This window comes from Haemorhous mexicanus, chromosome 20 (assembly GCF_027477595.1).
Source record: "Haemorhous mexicanus isolate bHaeMex1 chromosome 20, bHaeMex1.pri, whole genome shotgun sequence".
Taxonomy (NCBI): Eukaryota; Metazoa; Chordata; class Aves; order Passeriformes; family Fringillidae; genus Haemorhous; species Haemorhous mexicanus.
In genome coordinates, this window is record NC_082360.1 from 5,307,319 (window position 1) to 5,330,163 (window position 22,845).

At 46.0% G+C, this 22,845-nt stretch overlaps 3 protein-coding genes across 3 annotated transcripts; 1 reads left to right on the plus strand and 2 right to left on the minus strand.

Annotated features, from left to right (window-relative positions):
• The first annotated feature begins 93 nt into the window (after window positions 1-93).
• On the plus strand, window positions 94-7,446 carry NT5C (5', 3'-nucleotidase, cytosolic). Its single transcript, XM_059864653.1, is given in 5 exon segments — window positions 94-1,111; window positions 5,867-5,967; window positions 6,052-6,112; window positions 6,875-6,989; window positions 7,070-7,446. Coding segments are annotated over 5 exon segments (681 nt in total). The 5' UTR covers window positions 94-850; the 3' UTR covers window positions 7,213-7,446.
• Window positions 7,447-7,707: 261 nt separating this feature from the next.
• Window positions 7,708-10,041, minus strand: ARMC7 (armadillo repeat containing 7). The gene is made up of 3 exons (XM_059864655.1): window positions 9,820-10,041; window positions 9,601-9,744; window positions 7,708-8,741 (listed from the first exon to the last, which is right to left on the minus strand). Exons 1-3 carry the CDS (start codon window positions 9,884-9,886, stop codon window positions 8,404-8,406), a joined length of 549 nt encoding a protein of 182 aa, XP_059720638.1. The 5' UTR covers window positions 9,887-10,041; the 3' UTR covers window positions 7,708-8,403.
• Window positions 10,042-13,115: 3,074 nt separating this feature from the next.
• SLC16A5 (solute carrier family 16 member 5) lies at window positions 13,116-22,476 on the minus strand. The gene is made up of 4 exons (XM_059864652.1): window positions 21,988-22,476; window positions 18,672-18,815; window positions 16,822-17,688; window positions 13,116-15,254 (listed from the first exon to the last, which is right to left on the minus strand). The coding sequence occupies exons 1-4, from the start codon at window positions 22,205-22,207 to the stop codon at window positions 15,013-15,015; spliced, it is 1,473 nt and encodes a 490-aa protein (XP_059720635.1). The 5' UTR covers window positions 22,208-22,476; the 3' UTR covers window positions 13,116-15,012.
• Between the last annotated feature and the right edge of the window lie 369 nt (window positions 22,477-22,845).

Sequence of the window (22,845 nt, forward strand, 5' to 3'; positions counted from 1 at the left end):
TTGTCTCAGCCATCCTTCCCTGCTCTAACAGAGGAGAGTTCTTACACCTGGCTTGAGGTTACCACCATGTGCTGGCTTCCCCCGAAGAGAGAATCTGACTTATCTCTTCATTTTTGGCTTCTAGATCAGAGATCTGTGGAATATGGCTTGATTTATATTATGGTTTATCCAAAACACTGTTTTTTCTCAAGAAAACTGGGAAAAGTTTATTTTCCTCATTAAAAAGAAAAAAAAAATAGAGGACCCTAAAAAGGGAGAGGGTGGAATTGAGACCAAACCATGAAGTTCTCTGGTGTTCCAGAAGGGCTTTGCTGCCCAATAAACCACAGCAGAGGATCTCTATGGAGCTGCTGTGTCTGCTGGTGCTTTTTCCACCCTTCTCCAGGAAGAACAGTTGCCTGAAAGCACCGTGCCTTTCCAGATCACTGCTGGAGAAGCCCTGCCCTGAGGTGCTCAGCCTACCAAACTGGATTTGCTCTGACCTGCTCCTCCTGTCCTCCCTCCCGGACTGTTCCCTGTAGCTGTTGTGCACCCTGTCCTGCGCCGACTGCACAGAGAGCATGGGGAATAACCCATAAATTATTATTTCCTTTGCAAGCCTCCTGCCCAGGGGAGCTTGTTAATGCTCCTTGATGGCTGCTGAGGCTCCGCTGTGCTCCTTTCTCCTCGGGCCGGGGACCTGGCAGCCGCGTCCCGGCCACTACGGGGTCCCGAGGGGTGACGGGGGGGTGGCCTTCCTGGGTTTTTGCTCTATTCCCGCTGCAGCCCTGCCCTGTTCCCACGCGTGGCTGCCCTCGAGGCGTTCCGTCCCGCCCCTTCATGCATATTAATACCACCAATATGCATATGCATGAGCGCTCTCGCGGCGCGGGACCGGGAGTGCTGCGGCCGCGTGTGCTGGGAGCGGCGAGCGGGCTCCGGGCTCGGCATGGGCAGCGCGGCCGCGCCGCTGCGGGTGCTGCTGGACATGGATGGGGTCCTGGCCGACCTCGAGGGCGCCATGCTGCGGGAATTCCGCGCCTGCTTCCCGGCGGAGCCGCGCGTGGAGCTGGAGGAGCGCCGGGGCTTCTCGGTGTGAGAGCAGTACCACAGCCTGCGGGAGGACCTGGCGGTGAGTGCGGCTGCGGGGACAACACACCCTCCCGACCCCGCTGGAAACCTCTCCCTGCCCGCCGGGCTGCACAAAGCTCAGTGTAGGACCAATGTTTTTTTAAAAAAAGCCTTTTATTTATCTGCAGGTTTTTTTTGTCCATGAATACCTAGATGGGATTCGTTTAAAGAATATTCGAACAATAAGTCATATTTGTTTATGTAAGATAACCTAATTCATGCCTACTCATTATATTTACAGGTTCCTAGTTCCAGGAACTTTTGACCATCAATAGTCATCGATCAGAACTCTGGCAGTTTGGAGCCTGTGGAAATGCTGACTGGATTCATACTCCTGTCTATCAGCCAGTGGCAGGAGCCTGCACTTTTCTATAGGACAGGAGGGAAATGAAATTGTCATTTCTTAGCAGTAAAAAACCATCAGGCTCAGTTCATGGTCTTAAAATGAGCAATAAACTTCTAGGGAAAGTGTACAGCCCAGCCTGGATCAGCTTCTGTTCCATCTCCTTTCAGAGTCCTCGACTGTCCTGTGGTGACCAGAAGGAAGGGTGAAGTCTGGATTTACAGTATTTGTAATTTTGTCTTGCAGACCTCTCTGTTACTCATTCAGCCATTAGCAAGCATTAAAAATAGCAGCAGTTTGCATGGATGGAGGGTGTTCCAGCCTTCTCCTTCTGTTCCTGATCTCTTACCTGCTGTGCACTCACCTTGTCAGGGCATGCAGAGGGAATATGAATACAGGATTTCATTCTGTGCAAACTCAGATAGAACATATATAGTTCTTGTCCTGCTGTGGAGCAGTGTGAGCACATGCAAGATGCTCAGGGAGCTTTGAGTAAGTTATTGTTCTGCTGCAAAGCAAGAGCAAGAACATGAGTAGGTAAAGAAGAAGATGGTTCAGCGAATGGTTTGATGGCAGAACACACACATCCCTCTGTAAAGGGCTGGCTATCCTGGAGGAAGTCACTGATTATCAGGACATAAATTAAGGCTGCATGAAACACAAAATTAGAAATACTGTGAATCCAGACTTCACCCTTCCTTCGACAGCCTGCTGATACAGGCTGTGCTGAACACTTTCTCTGAGAAGTTCATTGCTCGTTTTAAGATCCTGTACCGGGCCTGGGAGTTTTTTACTGCTAAGAAATGACAATTCACATACATTTCACTTCTGTTCCATAGTGAGGTAAAGGCTCCTGCATCAAAGTAAGGGGCAGGAGTGCTGGATCCAGTCTGCATTTCCACAGGCTCCAAACTGCTGGAGTTCAGATCAATGACTATTGATGGTCAAAAGTTCCTGGAAGCAGAAACATGTAAATATAGTCAGTAGACATAAATTTGGCTATTACATTGCATTAACAAACATGATTTTTTCATTTAAATGAGTATTCCTTAAACGAATCCTGTGGGGGGGGGGGGAAGAAAAGTTGCAGATAATTCAAGGAAGGGGTCATGACTTTTTATTTTTTTCTTTTTGGAAGGGCTACAATCTGATCTATGAGAAAATTGCCCTTTGTTCTATTTCTGGAATCCTCACTCTCTAGTTTGGTTCATGCTCATCCTGTTCCTCCTCAGACCTTAGGTGTGGCAATGAAATAACCAGATAAGTGGTTTGGATCCCAGCACACCAGCAGTGGCAGAAAGCTCTTATCTTGCTGTTCTAGCCTGACTTCCTAAGGAAATAAGCTTTAGGGAGCTGTGCTGTGTGTCTGTCTCCTTCAGTAATCTCTGGGGCTTTGGGGTGGTTTAGGTATCTTTGGCAATAAAGTTATAGTTTTAAAGATAGGAGGCTCCTTTGGGTTTTATGTAAATTCCATCCATTAATTTAAAAACAGAGTCCTTGTTTGTTCTGCTATGGCTCTATAGAGTGTCTGTGGGACAGGAGAATTCCTGTGGAAAGTCTCTTCTTGGCTCCAGCTGCAGGGAAAGCTTTGGCAGGAACCAGCAGCCCTCACAGGGCAGTTTGTGGGGCCATGCAGGGAAATGGAGCCTGCACTTTGTCGGTGCTGAAAGGAGGGGGTCAGCTGGACACCAGCGGTCAGCTGGACACCAGGCTCTTTGTGGCAGGTGTCAGCTGTGTCTGTCCATGAACTTCCAGGGTGTGGATATTCTCCTGGCACGGTCTGGGAAGTCCTGTGATGATGATTTATGCATCACCTCCTCCTGAGTGGTGTTCACGCTTAGTTGGTGCTGAGCAGCTGCCCCTTGAAACTTGAGCCATTACTTTGTTATTGTTTCTGTTTTGATTGCAAGTTGATCATTAATTCCACGCTGTAAATCCATTTTATTTAGAAGGACTTCTAATCTATTTTATTTAGTTGAAGATTTTTTCACTGCACTTGCCTACCTGCCCTCCTGTGTGTGTGGCCATTTTGTTGGTGGGGAATTATCCTGGCCCCAGGCAGTTTCAGGAAAAGGATTCAACATCCCCACCAGTGGTAAAAATGTCTAGAATTATTTTGAAGTCCTGCAAATGGGAAAGCATAGGGACAGATGTAGTCCCTCCAGTTTTGTATCCAAACTGTTATCTTACTAACGGAAGTTAAAAGGAAATGTTCAGCATTGGTGGCATGAACATGAGGAATGAAAATGGTTTTGCTTTCTTTTTCTAGTCATTTTTTTATGAGAGGAAATGGCTTCTGGTTCCAAGAGTCATCAAATCAAATTTCTTTCTCCAACAAAGCCCAACTTTTTTGTTATGTGGTGGAAACTTGCCAGTTTCTGGTGTCTTGCTGAAGGATAAAAGAGCTTTCAGACATGAGCCCCAAGTCTGTAATTCAATCTCCTTGGAAGAGCTCCAGGGAATTGTTGCTGGGATCAGGGAGGCTTTGCATGGAAACAGAGATCTGGGCAGATCTGATTGCCATGTCTGAACCTAGACAGGCTGCTTAACTTCTTCTGATCTGCGTGTGAAATCAGGCAGTGCTTCCAACTTTCTGGCTGTTATTTATGAGTATTTGTAGGCGGTGATAACTGAGTGAGCTTCAGGATCTGGGAGTCTGGCTTAATGCTCAGTCTTCCTCACTGCTGCTTAATTGAAATGGGTTTTTGTTGATGTTCCACTGGTGATATCAAGCAAGGAGACCTTCAGCTGCAGTCTGAAGAGCTGGACACTTCTAAGCAAAGGCTGCAGCCTGCCTTTGAAGAATACTAAACCAGAATTAAGTTTTCCAGACTGTTCAGTGGCATGGGAATGTATGACTTTGATGCTTGTGGAATAATGCTTTGACACCTCTGAAGTTCGCTATGTGACCCCAGGGAAGTTAAGATTTGTGTGTCTCCAGGTAAAGAGATATTGGAAGCTTAACCTCTGTCTGAAGGTGAAACCTAGGCCTGGAAGGGGCCTCAGCCCTCGGTGCTGCTGTGGGTCCTTTGCCATGATGGGATGTGGGATAAGGAAGGGGAAAACCCATCAGCTGTGACCTGCTGTGAAACACTCATTTAACACAGGCCACCGAATAGCCACCAGGGAGCAATTCTTAAAATTAACTAACCAGAGCTGGATTCAAACCAGTAAATTTCCTAATAATAAAAGGTGCGAAAATGTCTTACCAGTAAATTAAGAAGAAAAAGGACAGTCCTAAGTGGAAATTGCCCTGGAAATACTGCTCTTCCTTTCAGAGATTAAAGATACCACTGTACTGTGTCATATTAAATACTTTTTTCTCCCATTTTTGGATACGTTAGACTGGGATAACATCGCTCCTCCAGAAATCTTGATTCTTTCCTGTTTACACTCATTTAAAAATTATTCTTCCTTTCAAGCTAACCTCCTTCACCACTTGTTTATCATTAATTTCCTCTCTGGTTCATGTGACATCCCACCTGCTTGTATGGAAGACAGGTTTACACCAAGAGCAGGTGCAGACACAAAAGGGGTGAAGCCCTTAATCACAGAGCTCAGCCCAGTGCTGAGCCAAGGGAGCGGAGCAGTGTCCCGCAGCACTCTCAAACCCAGCCCAGATGGGGCTCATGGGCTGCACAGATCACCTCTCACATAGCCAGAAGTTCTTGGGGAAGCACAGGGATCACCTGTGAACTTCCTGCTGCAGTCTCTGACTCTTTGGAGCAGACTTTGCACCAGCCCATGACCTCAGGGGAGCAGCTCCATCCAGGCTGGGGCCAAGGCCGCCTGCTCCTTCAACAATATTTGAAGTGGGTGGTTGAAAATCAAAAAAGCAGCTAAGACATGGAGCTTTCCCATAGCACTCTCATCCTCATCCTTCCCTCTTGCTGAAGGGATTCCCCCCAGGTGTGGCTGTGCTGGCCTGGCCATTGGCACAATCACCTCTGTATCCTGTTTGCTCTGAAGGAAAAGGAGGCTGATGGGCAGTGCCTGTGTCTGCCCACCCATCCCCAGTGAATTCCTGAACCCTCAGCTAATCTCAGCCGAATGTGACAGAGGAGGAGAAGCCTCCAATTTGTTCTTTTGGTTTTCACCAGAGTCAGCTGAAAGACACCTGCTGGTAAGGGGTGTGGTGGGAGCTCTGCCTCCCTCAGCCCCCGCAGAGACTCCAGTGGGTTAGGGCTGGTTGAGGGAGCAAAGCCAGGCCAGGGGCAGCTCTGCCTCCTCATGAGCCACCAGAAAGTGACTTTGCTTCTTGTGTGCCCAAGCTGGACCTTTCCCAGAACCCAAAGGTGAGAAATTTTATAATTCATTCCCGGGGGAAAGAAGCATCAGGCTGTTACACCTGGGGTGACTGGAGAGTGCTGTGACAGAGCACAGCCACTGCTCATGGTCCTCTGTCTCCTACAGGCCAAAGTAGCCAGTGTCTATGAGTCACCTGGCTTCTTCCTAGACTTGGATCCAATTCCTGGGGCCCTGGAAGCTGTGCAGGAGATGCTCCACATGCAGGAGTAAGGACACTTTGCACCCTGCAGCCCTTTTCCAGGATCTAACACACTTTCCCCTGACTGCTAACAAAGGCTATTTCTTTTCAGTACTGAAGTCTTCATTTGCACAAGCCCTCTCCAGAAATATGAGCACTGCATAGTGGAAAAGGTGGGAGAGAATTGTTTTTATTGGATTTAATGCTGCTTTTGCAAGGCCTTGCTGTTTCATACTACCCAAGTTGGAGCTACTCCTTTTTAGAGACAGTAGCTGCTCCAGCTGCCAGGCTTCCCTCAATCCCTGTCTGAAGGATAGGTTCTCACACACACAGCAGTAACTCAGGACAGCAAATCTCCAAGTGCTACATGGTGCCAGAATTGCTGTGGAGCACGTGAGCCCTGGGTTCTTGGAGCTGGGCTGGGACCAGCTATGTCAGCAGGTGACAACAAAGGACTGTTGTAGTGTGACCCACAGGGATGGGGTATTCCCAGGGGATTCTACTCTGGAGAACCACCAACCAAGAAAACCTACTTCAGTCTAAATCTGGAGCCTGAGATGTCCCAGAAGAGGTCAGTGCTGTGTAGAGGAGGCTGTAGTGTTGGAATAAATCCTTTTTGCCTGTGGTATGAGAATGGATGGGGGGACTTTGATCACTGGAATGACTTAGATGGGTACAACCTGCGTGCTCTGGGCAAGCAGCCAGTGCTTCTCACAAACTCAACAGTTGGGCACAGCCAGGGCAGTGCTGAGTGAAGGCTGTCACACAAACAGGTTTAATCAGCATCCTGGGCCGCAGCCAGTCTCCGTGTGGGGATTCCTAGACACAGATAAGGTTTACAGGAGGAAGAAATTGCTCTATTAGGGCTGGTCTGAGAGGAGTGATGTGCCAACTGAGAGCACAGTGGGATTTTCTCTTGTTCCTTGTCTCTACAGTATAAGTGGGTAGAGAAACACTTGGGACCCACGTTTGTGGAGCGGATTATTCTGACCCGAGACAAGACCGTGGTGGCTGCTGACCTGCTGTTTGATGACAAGGACACCATCCAAGGTTGGAACAGCATTTCCATGGTTGGCTGCTGGCTGGGGAGCTGATTCCAGCTGATTCCAGCCTTTCCCCCCTTCCCTCAGGCGCGGAGGTGAGCCTGAGCTGGGAGCACATCCTGTTCACCTGCTGCCACAACAGGCACGTCCAGCTGCCGGCCCCGTGCCGGCCCCTGCGCTCGTGGGCTGACGACTGGAAGGCCATCCTGGAAAGCAAGAGCAGGCAGTAGTCCAGGAAGGGGATGCTGTGCTCTTCCCACTGCCAGGAAACAACCAGCCCACCCCCTGCCATGCCCAGGAGGCACTGTCACTGTAGGGATCAGCCATAGTAGAAATGAGCTGCTCCAGTCAGACACAGTGCTCTGGGTTTCTGGAAGATTTCTTTGCACTGTTAATCTCTGTAGTGTTTTGGATATTTGCTGTTGGAGAAGAGAAACTATAAACTACAAGCAGCTGTGGTTGGATTTTTGTGTGTGTTTAACCTCACTCTTGTTTGGTCTGTGGGGGCAGAGGGGAGAGAAGAAGAGGAAGAAGGCTCTTACACTGAGCAGATCCAGTCTGGGTGTCTGACAGGAAGCACTGGGCTCAACAGTCAAACCTTTTAAATTTTATCTATTTAGCCACCCTGGTTATTGGGTTTTTCCTTGCCTCATGGCTGATAATGAAAGACCTGGCTTCGATTTCTTGGCCTGTGTACTTCTCACACAGAAATCATTACACAGCATTTAAGTTAATGTTTTATTAACCGAAGCTTTTATAAGACAGCTGTTCTCATGAGCCAGACTGCCATGAGCCCCTCTCCTTTTTTTTTTTTTTTTTTAATTCCTTCACCTTTCTCACCACTGGTAATAAAAGACAAACCACTTCTTAATTTATAGAGTAGTTACAGCCCACCCTATGTAGTGATTCCGTAGCTGGCTGCCTGTGCCATGATTAGAGGATGGCATAATTAGGCCACAGGGATGGAAAGATTGTAAACTGCAAGGGCAGGGAAACTCCTTTCTCTGCAGGAGGAATACATTTCTGTGACATTTCAGTGACTTGAGTTGACATTTAGTGTCACTTGTCACGGAAGCTGAAGGGGAGAGGTGTAGCACAACTAGCCAGGAACCAGAGTGGATATAATTCTGCCCAATAACCCAAGCAGAACACCCCTCATTGCTGGGAAGGGTTGTTTGTGCAAGCCAGGTGCTGAGCTGCACTTGGCAAAGCACGTTCCAATATGCAGCCATGACCTGCTTTATTTTAAATATCTGCAGGCTTAGCTGTGTGCTTGGCCCAGCTGTCGTGTTACTGCTGTTCCTTCCCGTTTGTTAACCAAACACCAGCACTGGTGGGACCAGCTCTCCTCTTTAATGCTGCTCTTGACCTGCTGAGCAGGAAGTGAGAACAGCAGGAGGTTCCCCTCTCCGCAGCCCTGCTCAGTCCTTGGGCAGAGGAATGCCCACTGCCGTGTGCTTGCTGAGGTTCCTAGCCTCCTCCACCTGCAGAGGGCTGCAGTAGTCCTGCAGGAAGATAGAGGCCAGGTTACTGAGGCGCGTGTTGGCCGAGAGCGAGAAGCGGAGCATGCACTCCACCACGGGCAGCGCCGTGGTCTGCGCGCGTGACCGCGGCGTCGTCAGGAACATCAGCGTGGTCACGGCCGACACCACGGTCTCCTCGTTGGAGCTGGACAGGCAGTTGATGATGGGCTCCACCCCGTTGGCCTCCAGGATGTACTCTTTGTTTGTTTTATCCAAGCACAGGTTGCAAAGACCACCTGGAACGGCAAGAGGAAAGTGTCTGTGGTGATGCAAATTCTCTGCTCATCCTGTTTCTAACATCCAGATCTTCTGTATGGATGGAAAATTCTTAACGATTCCCTAGGCCACGTGTTTTTGATTGTTTCCAACGATTTTCCACCAGCACACCCCTCCTGCATGTCATTAGAGGGCACTGTTACTGCTGCACATAACTGCTTCCACAGAATGATTCCAGGAATGCCCACTCATCCCTAATGGAAGACACAAGCCAGCAGTTTATTGCAGGTGCTATAGAAAGCCAGAGAATGGAGGTAACAGAGTAGCCAAGAAGCACAGAATGTCTGAAACTCGAAACTTTGAGATGCAGCCACAAGCCTTAAAAATCAAATCCATTTAGTATCATCTCACAGAAACACTCACAGCATCTAGCCCCATAGCTTAAATTCAGACCATGAACAATTGTGGTAAGGCAATTTCTCAAAAGATTTATTAAAATTGTCAAATAAGTATTCTAGAAGACCAGTTGCCAATAGCTGAATGGTTACATGGATCTGTACAATGTACCTGGCAAAATCTATGTATTAGTGACTGCTTCTCTACAGGAGAGATTTCAGTAAAAATTTAATCAGTTAGTGTTTAGGAAAAAAACCCAAAATCCTTTCCAGATAGTGTCTTCATTAAGATCTGTAAGGACATGGAGGACGCGCCTGCCTCTGACTTCTCTCCCATTCTGCACTAAACGAGGATTTATCAGCACAGCGTGAGTTTGTTTTTGGAGCCCTGCGTGCACTTAGGGCGCGTTAGCGACCAAACGGAGCGCGAGGCCCGGTGTCCCCTGCCCAGGTGACAGCTGAGGGTGCTCGGGGCAGCCCTTACCCATGGCAAACTCCACGAGGGTCTCGTTGTCCTCGGTAAGCATATCGAGGAACAGGTCCAGCACTTGGAGCTGCCGGAGATACTCGTAGTTGCTGGGATCGTAGGCGAAGTTGGCCAGGTTCGCCAGCACCTGCTCCTTGGCCTCTGCACGGGAAAAGGGTCGGGGTTGTGAGGAAACGCTCGGCACGGAGAGAGCGAGCGAGCAGCGGCGTTTGTTACCTGTGCTGTCCGTCACCTGGAACTCGGTGACGAGCGCCTGCAGGTACTCCAGACGACCCAGTTCCATCAGGGGACACCGCACCGGGCTGCCTGTTCCCCCGGGCAGCGTCGGCTCAGGGATCGGGTGTACCGAGGAACGGAGACGAACCGGTCCGGTCGGCGTGGCCGGAGCAGCCCGCCTGCCGCCATTTTGTGGGCGGGCGAGGGCGGCGCCATCTCCCCTCAGGAGGAGCGGGAGCGGCCGCCATTTTGTGGGCGGGAGGCAGCTCTGCTCCTCTCAGGAGGAGAGGTGATGACTGTTCCGTGTCTCTCTAAATACATGATATATTATATACTTTATATAAAAATGAATGAGCCTGTGTCGAGATATTTGACTGTCTCGTCATATGGCAGAGCTTTGCTGTTTAAACGCTTGGTTTTATAAAGCAGTTAACCTTTCTCACTGATTACTTAAATAATTTTCACCTCTGTGTATGTTTTGGTGTTCCAGCCCAATGCTGTTGCCCTTGCGGTAGTGCTGCTCCTGGATCAGTCCCAGTTTAAATACCAGGACTGCAATTCATGAAGCTGAGGGAGAAAAGGTAAAAACAGGGCACAATACTTGCACAGTAAGGGAAATTATGTGGGGGGAAAAAATATATATATAAGCAAAGCTAGGAAGTGAATTAAAAGACAGGAGGTGATTTCGTCTTGGTTGTACAATGGTTTGGGCACAGAGCAGAGCAATTCCCTTGTCTTCAAGTAACACAGCTCAGTGAAACCACCACAATTTTACGTGCTGCAAGAGGGTTCAGTTATGGTGCATGTTGTGTAAATATACAAGGTGAAGGTTAATAAAGATCTTAAACTGTGGGAGTGGACTCTGCAGAAATTTGTACTGCTTTTATTGAAGCAATTACGTGCATGGCTGTTCTTCTGTGGATAAGTCAAGGAACAGGCCGTGAGAATATGTTGTCTTTTGTGTTATCTCAAATACAATTGATTTTCATATCGAGCAAATTAGTCATGGACTGCTCCACATGGCACCAGTGACAAGAGTGGTGGGCTGATAACCCACACAGCCGAGGGCACTGAAATATCTGCCCATGACTACATGGGAATAGAAAGGTGAGCAAAGAAGCTTCACTGAATGCAGTAATGCTAAATATTTTAACATTGTAACGGTGTGGGAAGACAGAACATGAAAAGGAAGATATTTATTTCTACCTGGTCTAAAAGTTTAAGCCAGGCTAAGTGCTAACAACTTCAGCTCTTAGCATGATTATCAGCTGGAGTCGTTATGTATTTATGTGTATGTCTAAATATATACATGTATTTATCTGCATATTTGAGTATATCTATCTGAAAATGATCAGCAAAGGTGCTACAAACTGTGTCTATATTAGAATCTTTTGCTACTGTTGTAAGAAATCTCTTCTAATGTGTGCCTTTGTAAGTGGTAAGTGTTGCTATACTTTAAAGCCTCATCTGTCATTAAATAGAAGGTGAATGAGTAATGTGGGAAAGCAGGAGCAGAGAAAGCAAACACGGGCTGCTAGTCCAGATAAACAGAGCGCTGCTGGGATTGACTAATAAGGGGGGGAAGCTGTGTTTAAAAAGGAAAAATGCTATTACTTCTGTTTATAAGAACTGCATTTACCCTCCAAATATTGGCTGTATAGTTTAATGGTCTGAGTGCTCCAAGTACTGGCTGTTGGCTAGAGCAGTTCCCAGAGCAGGGGCTGGTCTAGCCAGGGTAGTCACAGCTCCAGGGGCTGTTCTGATGACATCCATAGCACACTGAAGCCAGAAATGAGGAAATTTTAATTTCTAGTAGTTGTTTCTTTTCTTATAGCTACTAGCTATGTCTGCAAACAGCAAGCCAAGCTCTTAAATTAAGTGATTTTGCACTTCAGAGGTGTCTTAGAGTGTGTAAGATTGCTGTAACCTTTATTTGGGGTTTATTGCTATTAAATATGAATCATTAATATTAAGCTTTCCCAAGTATTATCCTGGCAGAGAATCTTAGGCTTTTAAGGATCATGATCTTGCAATACTTCAGTGTGAATTTCCCAGTGTGAATGTTTCATTTCAGTGAGGAAAGGTGTTTCCAGCCAAAATACTTATCTTGCAATGGTCAGAATATCTTCAGTGATAAAGGGGGCGGGGGAGGGGCAAGAGGGGACAGGGGGAGCAGGGAACATTTAATTCTAGTCAATTTTTGTGGCTCTGTGATTTCTCATTTGTAACCTGGCTGAGTTATTAGTGTTTGTCCCAAATTAAAGCCAGGGTTGTTTTAATCTCTGCAGGTGTTAAAGAAACTGCTTCATTGAGGCTGTGGTTGCCTTGTGTAAAGGGCTGACTTTAAACTAATGAGGGGAACTTTTATCACTTTCTTTTCCTTCTGATCCCCAAGATTCCTAAGGACTGAGTGTTGCTGCCTCTGTAGGATCCCTCTGAGGGGAAATATTTATTGTTCTATAGCATGCTCAGGTCTCTCCTGTTATCCTTTGCCAAGCTCCTGCAAGAGGAGACCCGTGGAAAGGAGATGAAGTGGGTTGTTTTCTCTGTCATGGGAAGTAAGACATCATATTCACCTTGGAAACACAGCATAAAATGTTACTTCTTGTCTGCTGAGGATTTGCTTCAAACCTGTGGGTTGTAGATTACTTTTAAAGGGTCTGTGGAAAGTAACCAGGGGAGACAACCCTGTTTTCAGGCTTAAGTTCTATTAGAAAGGTTTCAGTCAGCAATTTGAGAAATGTTAAAATAACAGGTTTGTGAATTGGTTGTTTTTCTTCCCAGAAACCTCCCTCTGCACCTGTGAATAGGGCCCAGTGACCCCAGTGATAAGTCTGGGAGTATCAAAAAGCACTTTTGAAAAGCACTCTCCTTGCCTTCCACCCTAAATTATCTTGCACAATCAAGAAATTATTAAAACAGGTGTCTTTGCCTTGGTGTAGGAGGAGCTGATCTCTGTGTCAGCTTCAGTTGATGAAGATTTTTTGGTTTTGCCCTGTACATTTCCTTTTTTGAAGCAACCAAGGCAAAAGCATTACAGGTGGATCAATTGGCTCCATGCAGGAAGTGCCTTCCATTGCTCCTTCACCTAACCTTTGTTTCCTGTGAGAAATTTTGGTGGATTGTAGCTTACACTATATCTTGCCTGTTTTGCCCACGACATTTTGTAGCAGTGGGAGGATCTGGGGCCACATAACCTCATATTTCTGTAAGAAAACACAAAGGGAATATAGAAAAGGAATATCGAAAGGTGAAAAGAATTTAAAATTTAAGAATTGCACACAGAGAAAATTACAGCCTGTTCAGCTGCTTAGCTGTTTATTTGCAATAGCTAGAAGAAATTTTGGAATTAATCCCTTTTTATTGCTTTTTTGTGAGAAAGTCCCCTCATTTTCCTAGGAATGTACATCAGTCTCTTTTGGTAAACTGAGAAGCACCAGTCCCTGTTTACTTCATAGTTATGGACCATGTAAGCATTACATAAGCTAATAAACATATGTGATGAGAGATCAGATATCTCCCCCTAACCATCTTATTTAAGTATAGGTTTGATCAGGAAATGCAAATCCTCCTGGGTCTGTAATACCAGGGCAGTATTGGAGAAGATACTGAGCTGTGGGAGCAGGAGCCCTTCTGAAGGGCTCTGTGTAAAAGGCACCTGTGAAGCCATCATAGTCTCTGAAGACCTTGTAATCAATTTTCCAATGGTTTCATCCAGAGTGGGGTTTTTTAAATAGATTTGTTTGTTTTGTCTGGGGAGCTCCAATGAAAGTTGTGGGTTTGTCACTAGGAATGTGATAGGTCAGTTCTCCAGATAAGCACTGCAGCTGAGTTTGCTATAACAGTCCTTAGACAGGCACTGCAGTTCCATTGAAAGCTGTTACTTCTTCTATTTCACTCCCATTTTGTGCTTTCATCTTTTTGATTGTGTTGGGTTATCTTTATCCTCGTGCTTCAAGAGCTGTTACCCTCATCTGTCGGATCAGGGTTGACACAGAACGTGAACAGTTTGTATCTTGAGCTGATGCTGAGGCTGCTGCAGCCATTGAGCAGTGAGGAGCCTAAATCCTGGGAATGTGGCAGAGAAAGCCACTTACAGTCGAGGCTGTATGGATAGAAAGTCAGCAACACTGGCTTTTCTTAGTATGCTTTCCCCACAGATTTCTTTTTAAGTTCTGCTTGTGCTTATAAGAAATACAAGTTAGGTTTGTACAAAGTTCTCTATAATGAGAATGCTGGTGTAATTAGGCTTAAAAGTCTAAGATAAAGAACTGAACTGATCTCCACAAAAAGGAATTACAGTTTCTTTGTATTTTGCCCTATAAAAGGATGCATATCCTTTATCTTAGGTCTGATATCACCCTCCCTGCTCCAAATAGGTTCCAGTTAGTGCTGAAGCGTGTTTACATGAGCCTTGAATCCTCTTTTATGATATATTAAACTGCACTTCAGATATCAGTAGTTATACAAAGCAGACACTCCAAGGCATGGTGGGTTGTTTTGGGGGCTTTTTTTTTTTTTGAGGCTCTGGAGTTGAATTTTGAGGCTTTGAAATGTCCTTGGCTTGAAGAACTCCTGTGGATGCTTCATAGGAAAAAACAGTTGATCTTACTAGAGATTTGTCTCAGTTCTACAACCCACACAGCTGCTTTTGTATAATATTTAGAGATGTAGAAAATAATAACACACTTTCTGTGGAAAGTGTTTGACTTGCCACCCCCAACATGGGAAGCAAACAGGAAGCCTGTGCACCAAAATTGCAGATTCGGTTGAGGCAACAATATTTCTTTGGGAAGAACTACTGATTAATACATGTTATCCAGCACTTCCAACTGGAATGCCCTTGTGAAATTCCAGTGACTTCTTAAAGGTGATGACCTAACCCAATTGAACTATCCCAGCTTTTGTCTCCTGGTGCTGGGTCCCATGGCTGTTATCCTATGGTTTGTTTTTGGAGAGCTCAGATCTCTTTGTGCTTCATCTCCTTGGCTGGTGCCGGGTTCTGTGCTGGGCCCATGGTCTGGATCACTGTCTTGGAGTCTGACAAGGCCCTGTGGAGTGCAAGTGCAAAAGGAAGATGACAGTAGTGGAAAGCAGACTGTTTTTTTCTGATCTGCCATCAGTGTTATCAGTGTTGTGTTGCTTTGTACAGACCACTTCATGGTGTTGCACTTTTCCTCCCATCTTTTATTTTCATATGCTTGTGATGTACTCAACTGCTGGAGGGGATTGACTTACAGCCTTTGGTTCTGTCAGCATTTCACTGTATTGATATCTGGAGGGATTGTCCAAATGTTCTTTGGAAGCCTCTCTCAATTTGTTTTTTTTTTCCAGAGCACAGAAGCTGAGCCCCATAAATAATGCAGCTGATATCAGGAAGAAGCTGGAGTTGTAGAAGACGTAGTGGAAATCACTGGTTATGTCTACCAGGAGACCTGAAATAGAAGTCATAGCTTAGCCAAAGAGAAGAGGCACACTAAAGGCATTCATTTACATGAATGTTAAACCTGAATCATTCAGCAAACTGCCATATACAAAAGACAACCATTCTCTGATGAGTTAAGTTCTCTCCTCTGCTCTGGATTATAGTGGTTGTTTAGTTTTTTTATTTGTAGTCACAAATCAGGTGATACTTCTGTAGAAAGTATTTCTCAATACACAAAGAAATCAGGAAAGAAAGGAAATTGTAATTTTTTTCCCCAACCTGCTGCTTTATTTCATTTGTTCAGCAGAGGACTCTTGTGCCACTCAGTGGCTTTTGGAATGAGTGACCCTATTACATCCTAGGGCAGAAAACAGAACAACTAGATAGAGAAATAGCTCAGAAATTTACATGGTAAGGTCACCAAACTGAACATTTGTCTCTAATCCTGTTTAATGAAGGATAAGGAAATTCACAGCACGGCAAGATTAAGTGACCTCAATATAAACCATTTAAAAATGTGAGCTATCAAGGGAATCATTTAACACTAGTATTAGAGATGGAAAAGTGATACTTCGGCCAAATACATGATGCCTTCCATAGGCTGTTTATCAGTGTGGAAATACTGGAATAGTGTTTATTTGCTTGTATTTTTCAGTCAAGATTGGTGATGTTTCTTTCCATGGTGTACTTTTCTGTAGCAGATTTTAGGACTACAAACATAAATGGAGCTGCTTTTACTGTGCTTTTTTTTGCCCATCTGCTGCTCCTGTCAGAGATGACCAAGAAGGGACCTTTTTTGCTCTCTGAGAGGAGTGACTAACACACTAATGCCAGGGAGTACCTTGAAATACACTGCATGTTACCACCACATTATTGAACCAGACATAATTTTCCTGCTGAGTAGCCACAATTCATTGTCTGGAGAAGAGAACTACCGCATGAACTGAGGCTGACATGCTCAGGTTGACATTTGTTGTTTGTTGGTCTTTTGAATTTACTGCAGGAGCAGGTGTGTCTTGGACAGGTCACTTGGTGGCATTTGGAGTGAACTGTGAATAATTTATTGGACCGAGAGTCATAACTAGCTCCTTTCTTGTCTCCAGAGAAAAATTAATATTCTCCAGAACTTGGAAAAAAGACTGAACAAAAGCTTTTGAATAATGTAGGACTGGTAATAATTGTGAACACAAATAATTCATTTAATGGGATGTTCACAATTTCTTGAGACTTCATGGATAAAGCAATGCAAACTGATAACAAGGTGAAAAAGTTCGTAGTTATTCCTGTTGGCTTCTTGCCACTGGAAAAAAAGCTGTCATTGCTCCCATATATATCAGATCACATACCAAGTGAGTAATTTTCAGTGTGATCTAGATGCAGCTGTAGAAATTACTTTCCAGCTGTCAAAGGAGGCTGATGGTTCTTTTCCAACCCTACCTTTTATACTGCTCCCTTTGTATGATTCACATACACCATGTGTCTGGAAACTCCCTAATTCCTCTTGATGCTACCAAACACTTGTCACCAGTTTCCAAACCACCACCTTTCCCTCAGCCAGGTTTCATTGCCTCTCTCACCTGTGAGCGGGGGCCCGATGAGGAGGGTGGTGCTCTCTAGGATGGTGAAGAGCCCTAGAGCACTGGAGAACCTGTCCATCTCCACCACATCCATCAGCACCTGGAATGTGAGCGCCCCGACGCCACTCATGGCTATGCTGAGGATGATGCAGTAGAGGATGAGCACACTGAACTCAGCTGAAATGACACAGATGAAATTGCTGAGCCCGCAGAGGAGCACAGCCAGGCTGAACAGGTAGATGCGCCTTCCTGTGAAGACTCTGTGTCCTGAGAGCAGCCCTGTGAGAGGGCGGATGAAGATGTTGATGAACCCGATTATGGAGATGAGGAGGGCTGCCTTGCGTTCCTCCACCCCGTTGTGGATGGCATAAGGCACAAGGTAGACATGGGGTAAGGCAAACCCCATCATCATCCAGGTTACTCCAATAGTGTAAATCTGGTAACCTTTGTTTTGACAGAAGATGTCAAAAGCCAGGTACTTCTGCAGCACCTGGAAGCATTTTGTCCTTTTGGTGTGCTGCTGGAGTGTGGGGCGGTGAGGAGATGCTCCATTGGACAGCTGTGCCTCTTCTGCTCTGCTCCCTGGCTCCTCTTCGGGCTTGGCAGACTGTGGAAGTGACCCTGATGCCAGCTGAATGGGTCTCATGATGGCTCCACAAACACAGCCGTTCAGTAATATTCCTCCAAAGATGAGGAAGGTGTTTCTCCAACCCATCTCGTCCAGCAAGTATTGAGACAGCAGCGGCCACAGCGTAAAACCGAGGGAGACACCGGTGGAGGCCATGGCATTGGCCAGTGTCCGCCACCGTACAAAGTAGTAGCCCAGCACAGTCACTCCTGCCTGGAAGCTGAAACATGATCCCAGACCTAAAGATGGGAATAAATGATCTCTCTTTGTTGTCTTAAAGGGTGAAAAGAGCCCAGATTCAGGGTGTACCCACAGATGATTTCATCTGCCTTTGAAGGATTTTCTGACCTGCCAGGCCACACAGCCCCCAGGGATTGATTAATATTCAGAAACGCCACACCAGGGATGAAGAAGGATGTTACATGTAAATTAAACTATTTTTGTTCTTGGGTATAGTAAATATACTGATCTAAACTGACATTTTTCTGGTACATGCTGTAATTTCTAAAGTTGCTATGGAATTGTTCATTAAAAGCTTGGGTTTTATACCACATGCAATGAACAGCGCTGCTTTCCTGATGCTTTCATCAGGGCTCAGGGAGTTGCTTGTTTTTCTCTCTATGCAGTGGCCACTGCTTAACTTGCAAGATCCAGCAGGAATGGTTCCAGAGTAAGGAATTAATTTCTCTGTGTTATTAAAAACCAAGAGTCGAATGTCAGTTACATAGGAGAAATATTTGGAAAGGAAAAGTTCCCATCTGTTACTTCGGTTCAAAACCAACAGGGTTTTTTGTTAGAAAAAGATGTCTCCATTTTTCCCCAGTCTGGGAGTGGTGAAATACAAGCTCAGGGAACCTGAGAAGGACATTATCGCAACACATTATGTTCCAAGATTGGAAAAACAACAAAAACCCTCCCTTCTTGAAAGACAAAAGGCTGAGAAGCTACTAAAAAGAACAGACATACTTTTTCTCCATTTTACCCTCTGGAGACCTGTTGCTTTTTCCAGAGAGAAGCACTTCCCAGTGAGCTTGAGTGGGTGAGGTGTGTGCTAAAGGGGTGTGAGGGCCAAGTCTAGTGGCTGTAGGATTTCTGCTGTGCTGGGAGGCTGTTGAGTTCTCCTATTTCACAGATGAGTAGAAAAATGTGACTACTTAGCTGGGGCTCTCCCATTTCCCTTCTCCAGCATAGCAGCTGAGTTTCCTTGCTCTCTAGTACGTACCAGTGATGAGGCCAGCTGTGAGGTACAGCTGGCTGATGGACTTGCAGAAGGAGCTGGACACCATTCCCAGCCCGCTGAGCAGCCCACCCAGCATCACCACAAACCTGCAGCCAAACTGCTTCACCAGGATGCTGCAGAGGGGCCCTGGAAGTAGAGAAGGGAAAGGGAGGCAGTTAGGGAGGAAGGAAGTATTTTGTACCTGCTGGATTGCTGCAATTATCAAACGATGTATTCTAGAGACCCTGAAGGTTTTCCCAGCAGCTTAATGTAGTGGAGGAGACAGGAAGAGAAAATATATTCCATGATCCTCCCAAGTGCTTGGGCAGCTTGTTGGCTGAGGTGAAGTCTGTGATCTGCTGGGATTTTGACCATCAAGTAGGATGTGATGGATTTTCATTAAAACCCTTGGAAATGGACTTCTGGTGAGTTCCATGAGATTATGATAAATTACTTGTTTGTTAATGACATTTAACATCCTTCATTTTGGGGCAGGGAAAGATTAGTTCATACCTGCAGCCCACCAGTGGGAATGTGCTTCTTTCTGCATGCTCTGGGAGAAGAAGATCGGGAGGTAGCGTTTCTTTTCCTGTTCCCTTAAGGATCCTCAAGGTTTCCCAGGTTTTATTAACTTTTTTCCCAATTCTGAACATTTAAGGTTATGGAAGCAAATGCAAAATGACTGTAAGCTGCAGAATTAGGAGTCAGTCAGTGTAGGGAATATAACCTGTGGCACATTTGTGACCTAAATCAACATCTGTTTTGAAATAAAATCCACACAGTCAAGTGAACAGTGGAACATTATTAAAATTAGGAGTGCAGCTGTCTGTATTTTGATCTGCTTGGGAGATTTTCACCTCAGACTTCACTGGCCTTTGAAAAAGTGTCCAGCAAAAGTGACTGGATTATTTTGCCTCCTGCTGAAGACATTAAAGATGGTACTGCTGCTTAATTAACTAGCCCAAGAAGGCATAAATTGAACACTTTAAAATAAAGAGATTGGCTCTAAAACCCATAAAGATTTGTCATTATTAGTTCCTGGTTACCTGTTGTCTGTGTTTCAAATATTATTTCTCACTTGCCTGGGGCTTTTGTGCTTTCTTTTGCAAGAATAATATCAACAAAAGTGCTGCATTTGTATGAGTTAGTGCAGAGTGTTCTGTACGCATGGATATCTAGGAGCAGGAACCTGTTACAGCCTGAAATCTCCTTTTGGACACCGATGTAGCACCCTAGGTCTCTCAAATTATCTTATAACAAAATAATCATTAATGGCTTTTACCTAGGAACATAACACCGATAATGGAATATGTCTGGCTGAGTTATGACCTATTGTTTGCCCTGTGCCCTTTCCCATTTCCTTCAATAGCTCTCCTGCATGGAACCTTCTCCCAGTACTGGCTGCTCTGGGAACAGGCTGCTCTGCCCATCTCCCTTCCTCTTCCAATTTTTGCAACAAATAAATTTTTTTCCCCTTCAATTCCTCTGAATTAAAAGGAATAAATGTGAAGAGAGTGGCACCTTTAAGAGATACTGGTGACAGCAGCATGCAATTTTGGGACAGATTTAAGTGCTGAAATGTAACCAGAGAACCTGAATCAAGTAAAGCCTGGCCCCCTCCAAAGGAGGTCAGAAGTTGCAGCAAAAGCCATATGTGCTTGGCTCAGAGGGACGCTTTGATCTCTGTTTATTTTGCTTTTTTTTTTTCCTTACAGTTTATGTAACTCCTGCCTTTTGCTACTGGGGGAAAGAATAAGCCCTCCTGTGCTCTAACACCCTACAAGAGGAGACATAACTGGCAAGCAAAGTACAACTCTCTGGCTGTGCCCTGACAAATTCTATTGTGAATATCAACACAAAGCTATTCTTTCCTTATCTAGTTTATAACTTTTGGATCTATGTATTGGCTGTCTTTGTATTACCTTTTACAGTGGTTCTAGCCTCCTACACAAAAATTACTTCATTGAAAATGACAGGATAATTTACATTCTTGTGGATACTGCCAGAGTTGTCCTTCCTGGACATGCTGGGACCAAGGTGCTTCTGAGACCGTTTCCCAGAGCCAGCAGGTCCCAGTTGGATCCTTACCACTAATGACAGAAGGATCACAGGGGCTGGAAAGCAGGATAGGGAATGCCCAACAGCTTCCAAATTCCAAGCCCCAAGGATACTGCTTTATTTCTGCTGACTCTCAGTGGTGATTCCTCCCTTGTCGCTTCCCTCGACATCTCTTTCCATCTGCATCTTGATATTCTGGACCTAGCTCTTTCTGCTAAGGTGCAAACTCTCAATTCCATGCAGGTGGCTGCTGGCCATATCCTGCATGGTACAGACTGAACCTGCCATAGCCTTCACATCAGTGTGACTCAGGGCTGTGGGGCTGTTTTTTTGCTTTATAATGTGGAATCAACTTTCACCAGCATTGGAAGGGAGCAGGAATGAACTCAGGGAGAAGCTTGGATACATGGGCAACACTGGAAACTTTCCTTCTGTTGCCTGGTAGGGTTTGGGATGTCTGTTCATCAAATAAGCTCAGGATTTGTATGGGTCACAAAGCACAGACCACTCACTGGGAAGTCCTTGAGCTGCTGGGAATTTGGTTTTCTCTCTGCAGAAAAAGAATTCCCACATCTGTGTGTGGAATCTGGGACCACTGCCCTGTGCTGCTCCCATATTTTTTTTGAGGTGAAAACCAGTGATTCACTCCAGTATCCACAGAGCAAAATGCTCCTTCCAGCCCTGCAGCTGTAGGGTGCTGCCTGACCCACATTCTGCACTGATCCAGCCCTGCTCACATCCACCCTGATGCCTGCGTAGGTGTGTGCTCCATGCCACCGCCCAAGGAGCTGCTTTTAAGGCTTTGCCTCAGCTGGCAGCACTGAGGAGCTCAGCTTTTGGCATCTCTTCAGCCACAAAGAGCAGAGCTGTCATGTGGCATTTGGAAGGAGATGTGCTCTCGTGGACAAGATGAACCAAGAAAGCACCGGAGCTCCAGCACTATGTGCTGGCTTATTCAAAGAGCTTCTGTGAGAAATAACCGTGTTTTTGCTGATCTGGAAAAACTGGGCTGAGAAAGGGACTTGTCTTCTTTGACCAAGGGTCCTGGCTGACTCTGAGAGTCACAAAAGGGAGCATGGAATCTGTGGACATTTAGCTTTGGACTGTGGGATCCAAGTGTCTTGGAAATGCTGTGTAGTGCCAATCAGCCAGTCCCTTCCACCACCCGCCTTAATGAAATGCTGAAAGTATCCTCATTACATCCCCCCACCAACAGCACAAGAGCAGGAGGTGGTGGAGGCCATTCCCTGCCGTCACTCACCCCCTCCATGCAGCACGGCCACCATGATGGACGGGAACCATGATGTCTCGCTGTTGCTGGCCTGGAACTCGTGCTGGAGGTCCGTGAAGAAGACACCAATGCAGCAGGGGAAGCCCAGCGTCAGCCCCTGCAGCACCACTGCAGCTAGCAGGACCATCCATGCCCATCCCTGGTCCTGGGGCTTGGCAGCGCCATGTCCTGCTACTTCTCCTTGGGACATGATAGCTCCGTTCTCCTCTAAGTCAGTCTGCTGGGGAAGGGAGGGCAGCTACCATGCAACCCTCAGCCCAGTGAACAGGCCTTCAGGGAAGAGCTGATGGTGTTGCTGAGGCTCAGAGCACCGGTGAGTCCCACATCTTTCCCAGCTGACACTCTTGACTTCTTGCTCTGCATTTCTTCTAGCACCTCCCTTCCTTCTCGCTACAGGATCCTGGCACCAGATTGTTTAAGAAACCTCTGCCTTCTCCTTTTATATTTCACAAGACTGTGACCACAGCCAGGTAGAGGACAGGACCACACCTCCTCTGAGGTATGAATTGGCTTTACCTAGTTCCGCCCTTATTTTCCCTTTCACCTGCTTTCATCATATGGAGTACCCTTGCTGGCAATTGCTAAGGTCACTCAGTCCCTGTGCCAAGGAGGAAAAACTGCAAATGCCAAGTAAAATAGAAACCTATAAAGGTTCTGTGTCACAGCAGAGCTCAGTGTGAACCTTTCAGGAAAACTACACCTATGTACAAAGTGCTAGTGGTGAAAAAACATTTTAAAAGCCATTAATTAATTAGAATCCAGTGATGGCAGATAGGCTTTTGCTTTACCTCTAGATCTAGAGCTGCTTCTGAGAGATCCAAGTTTGGA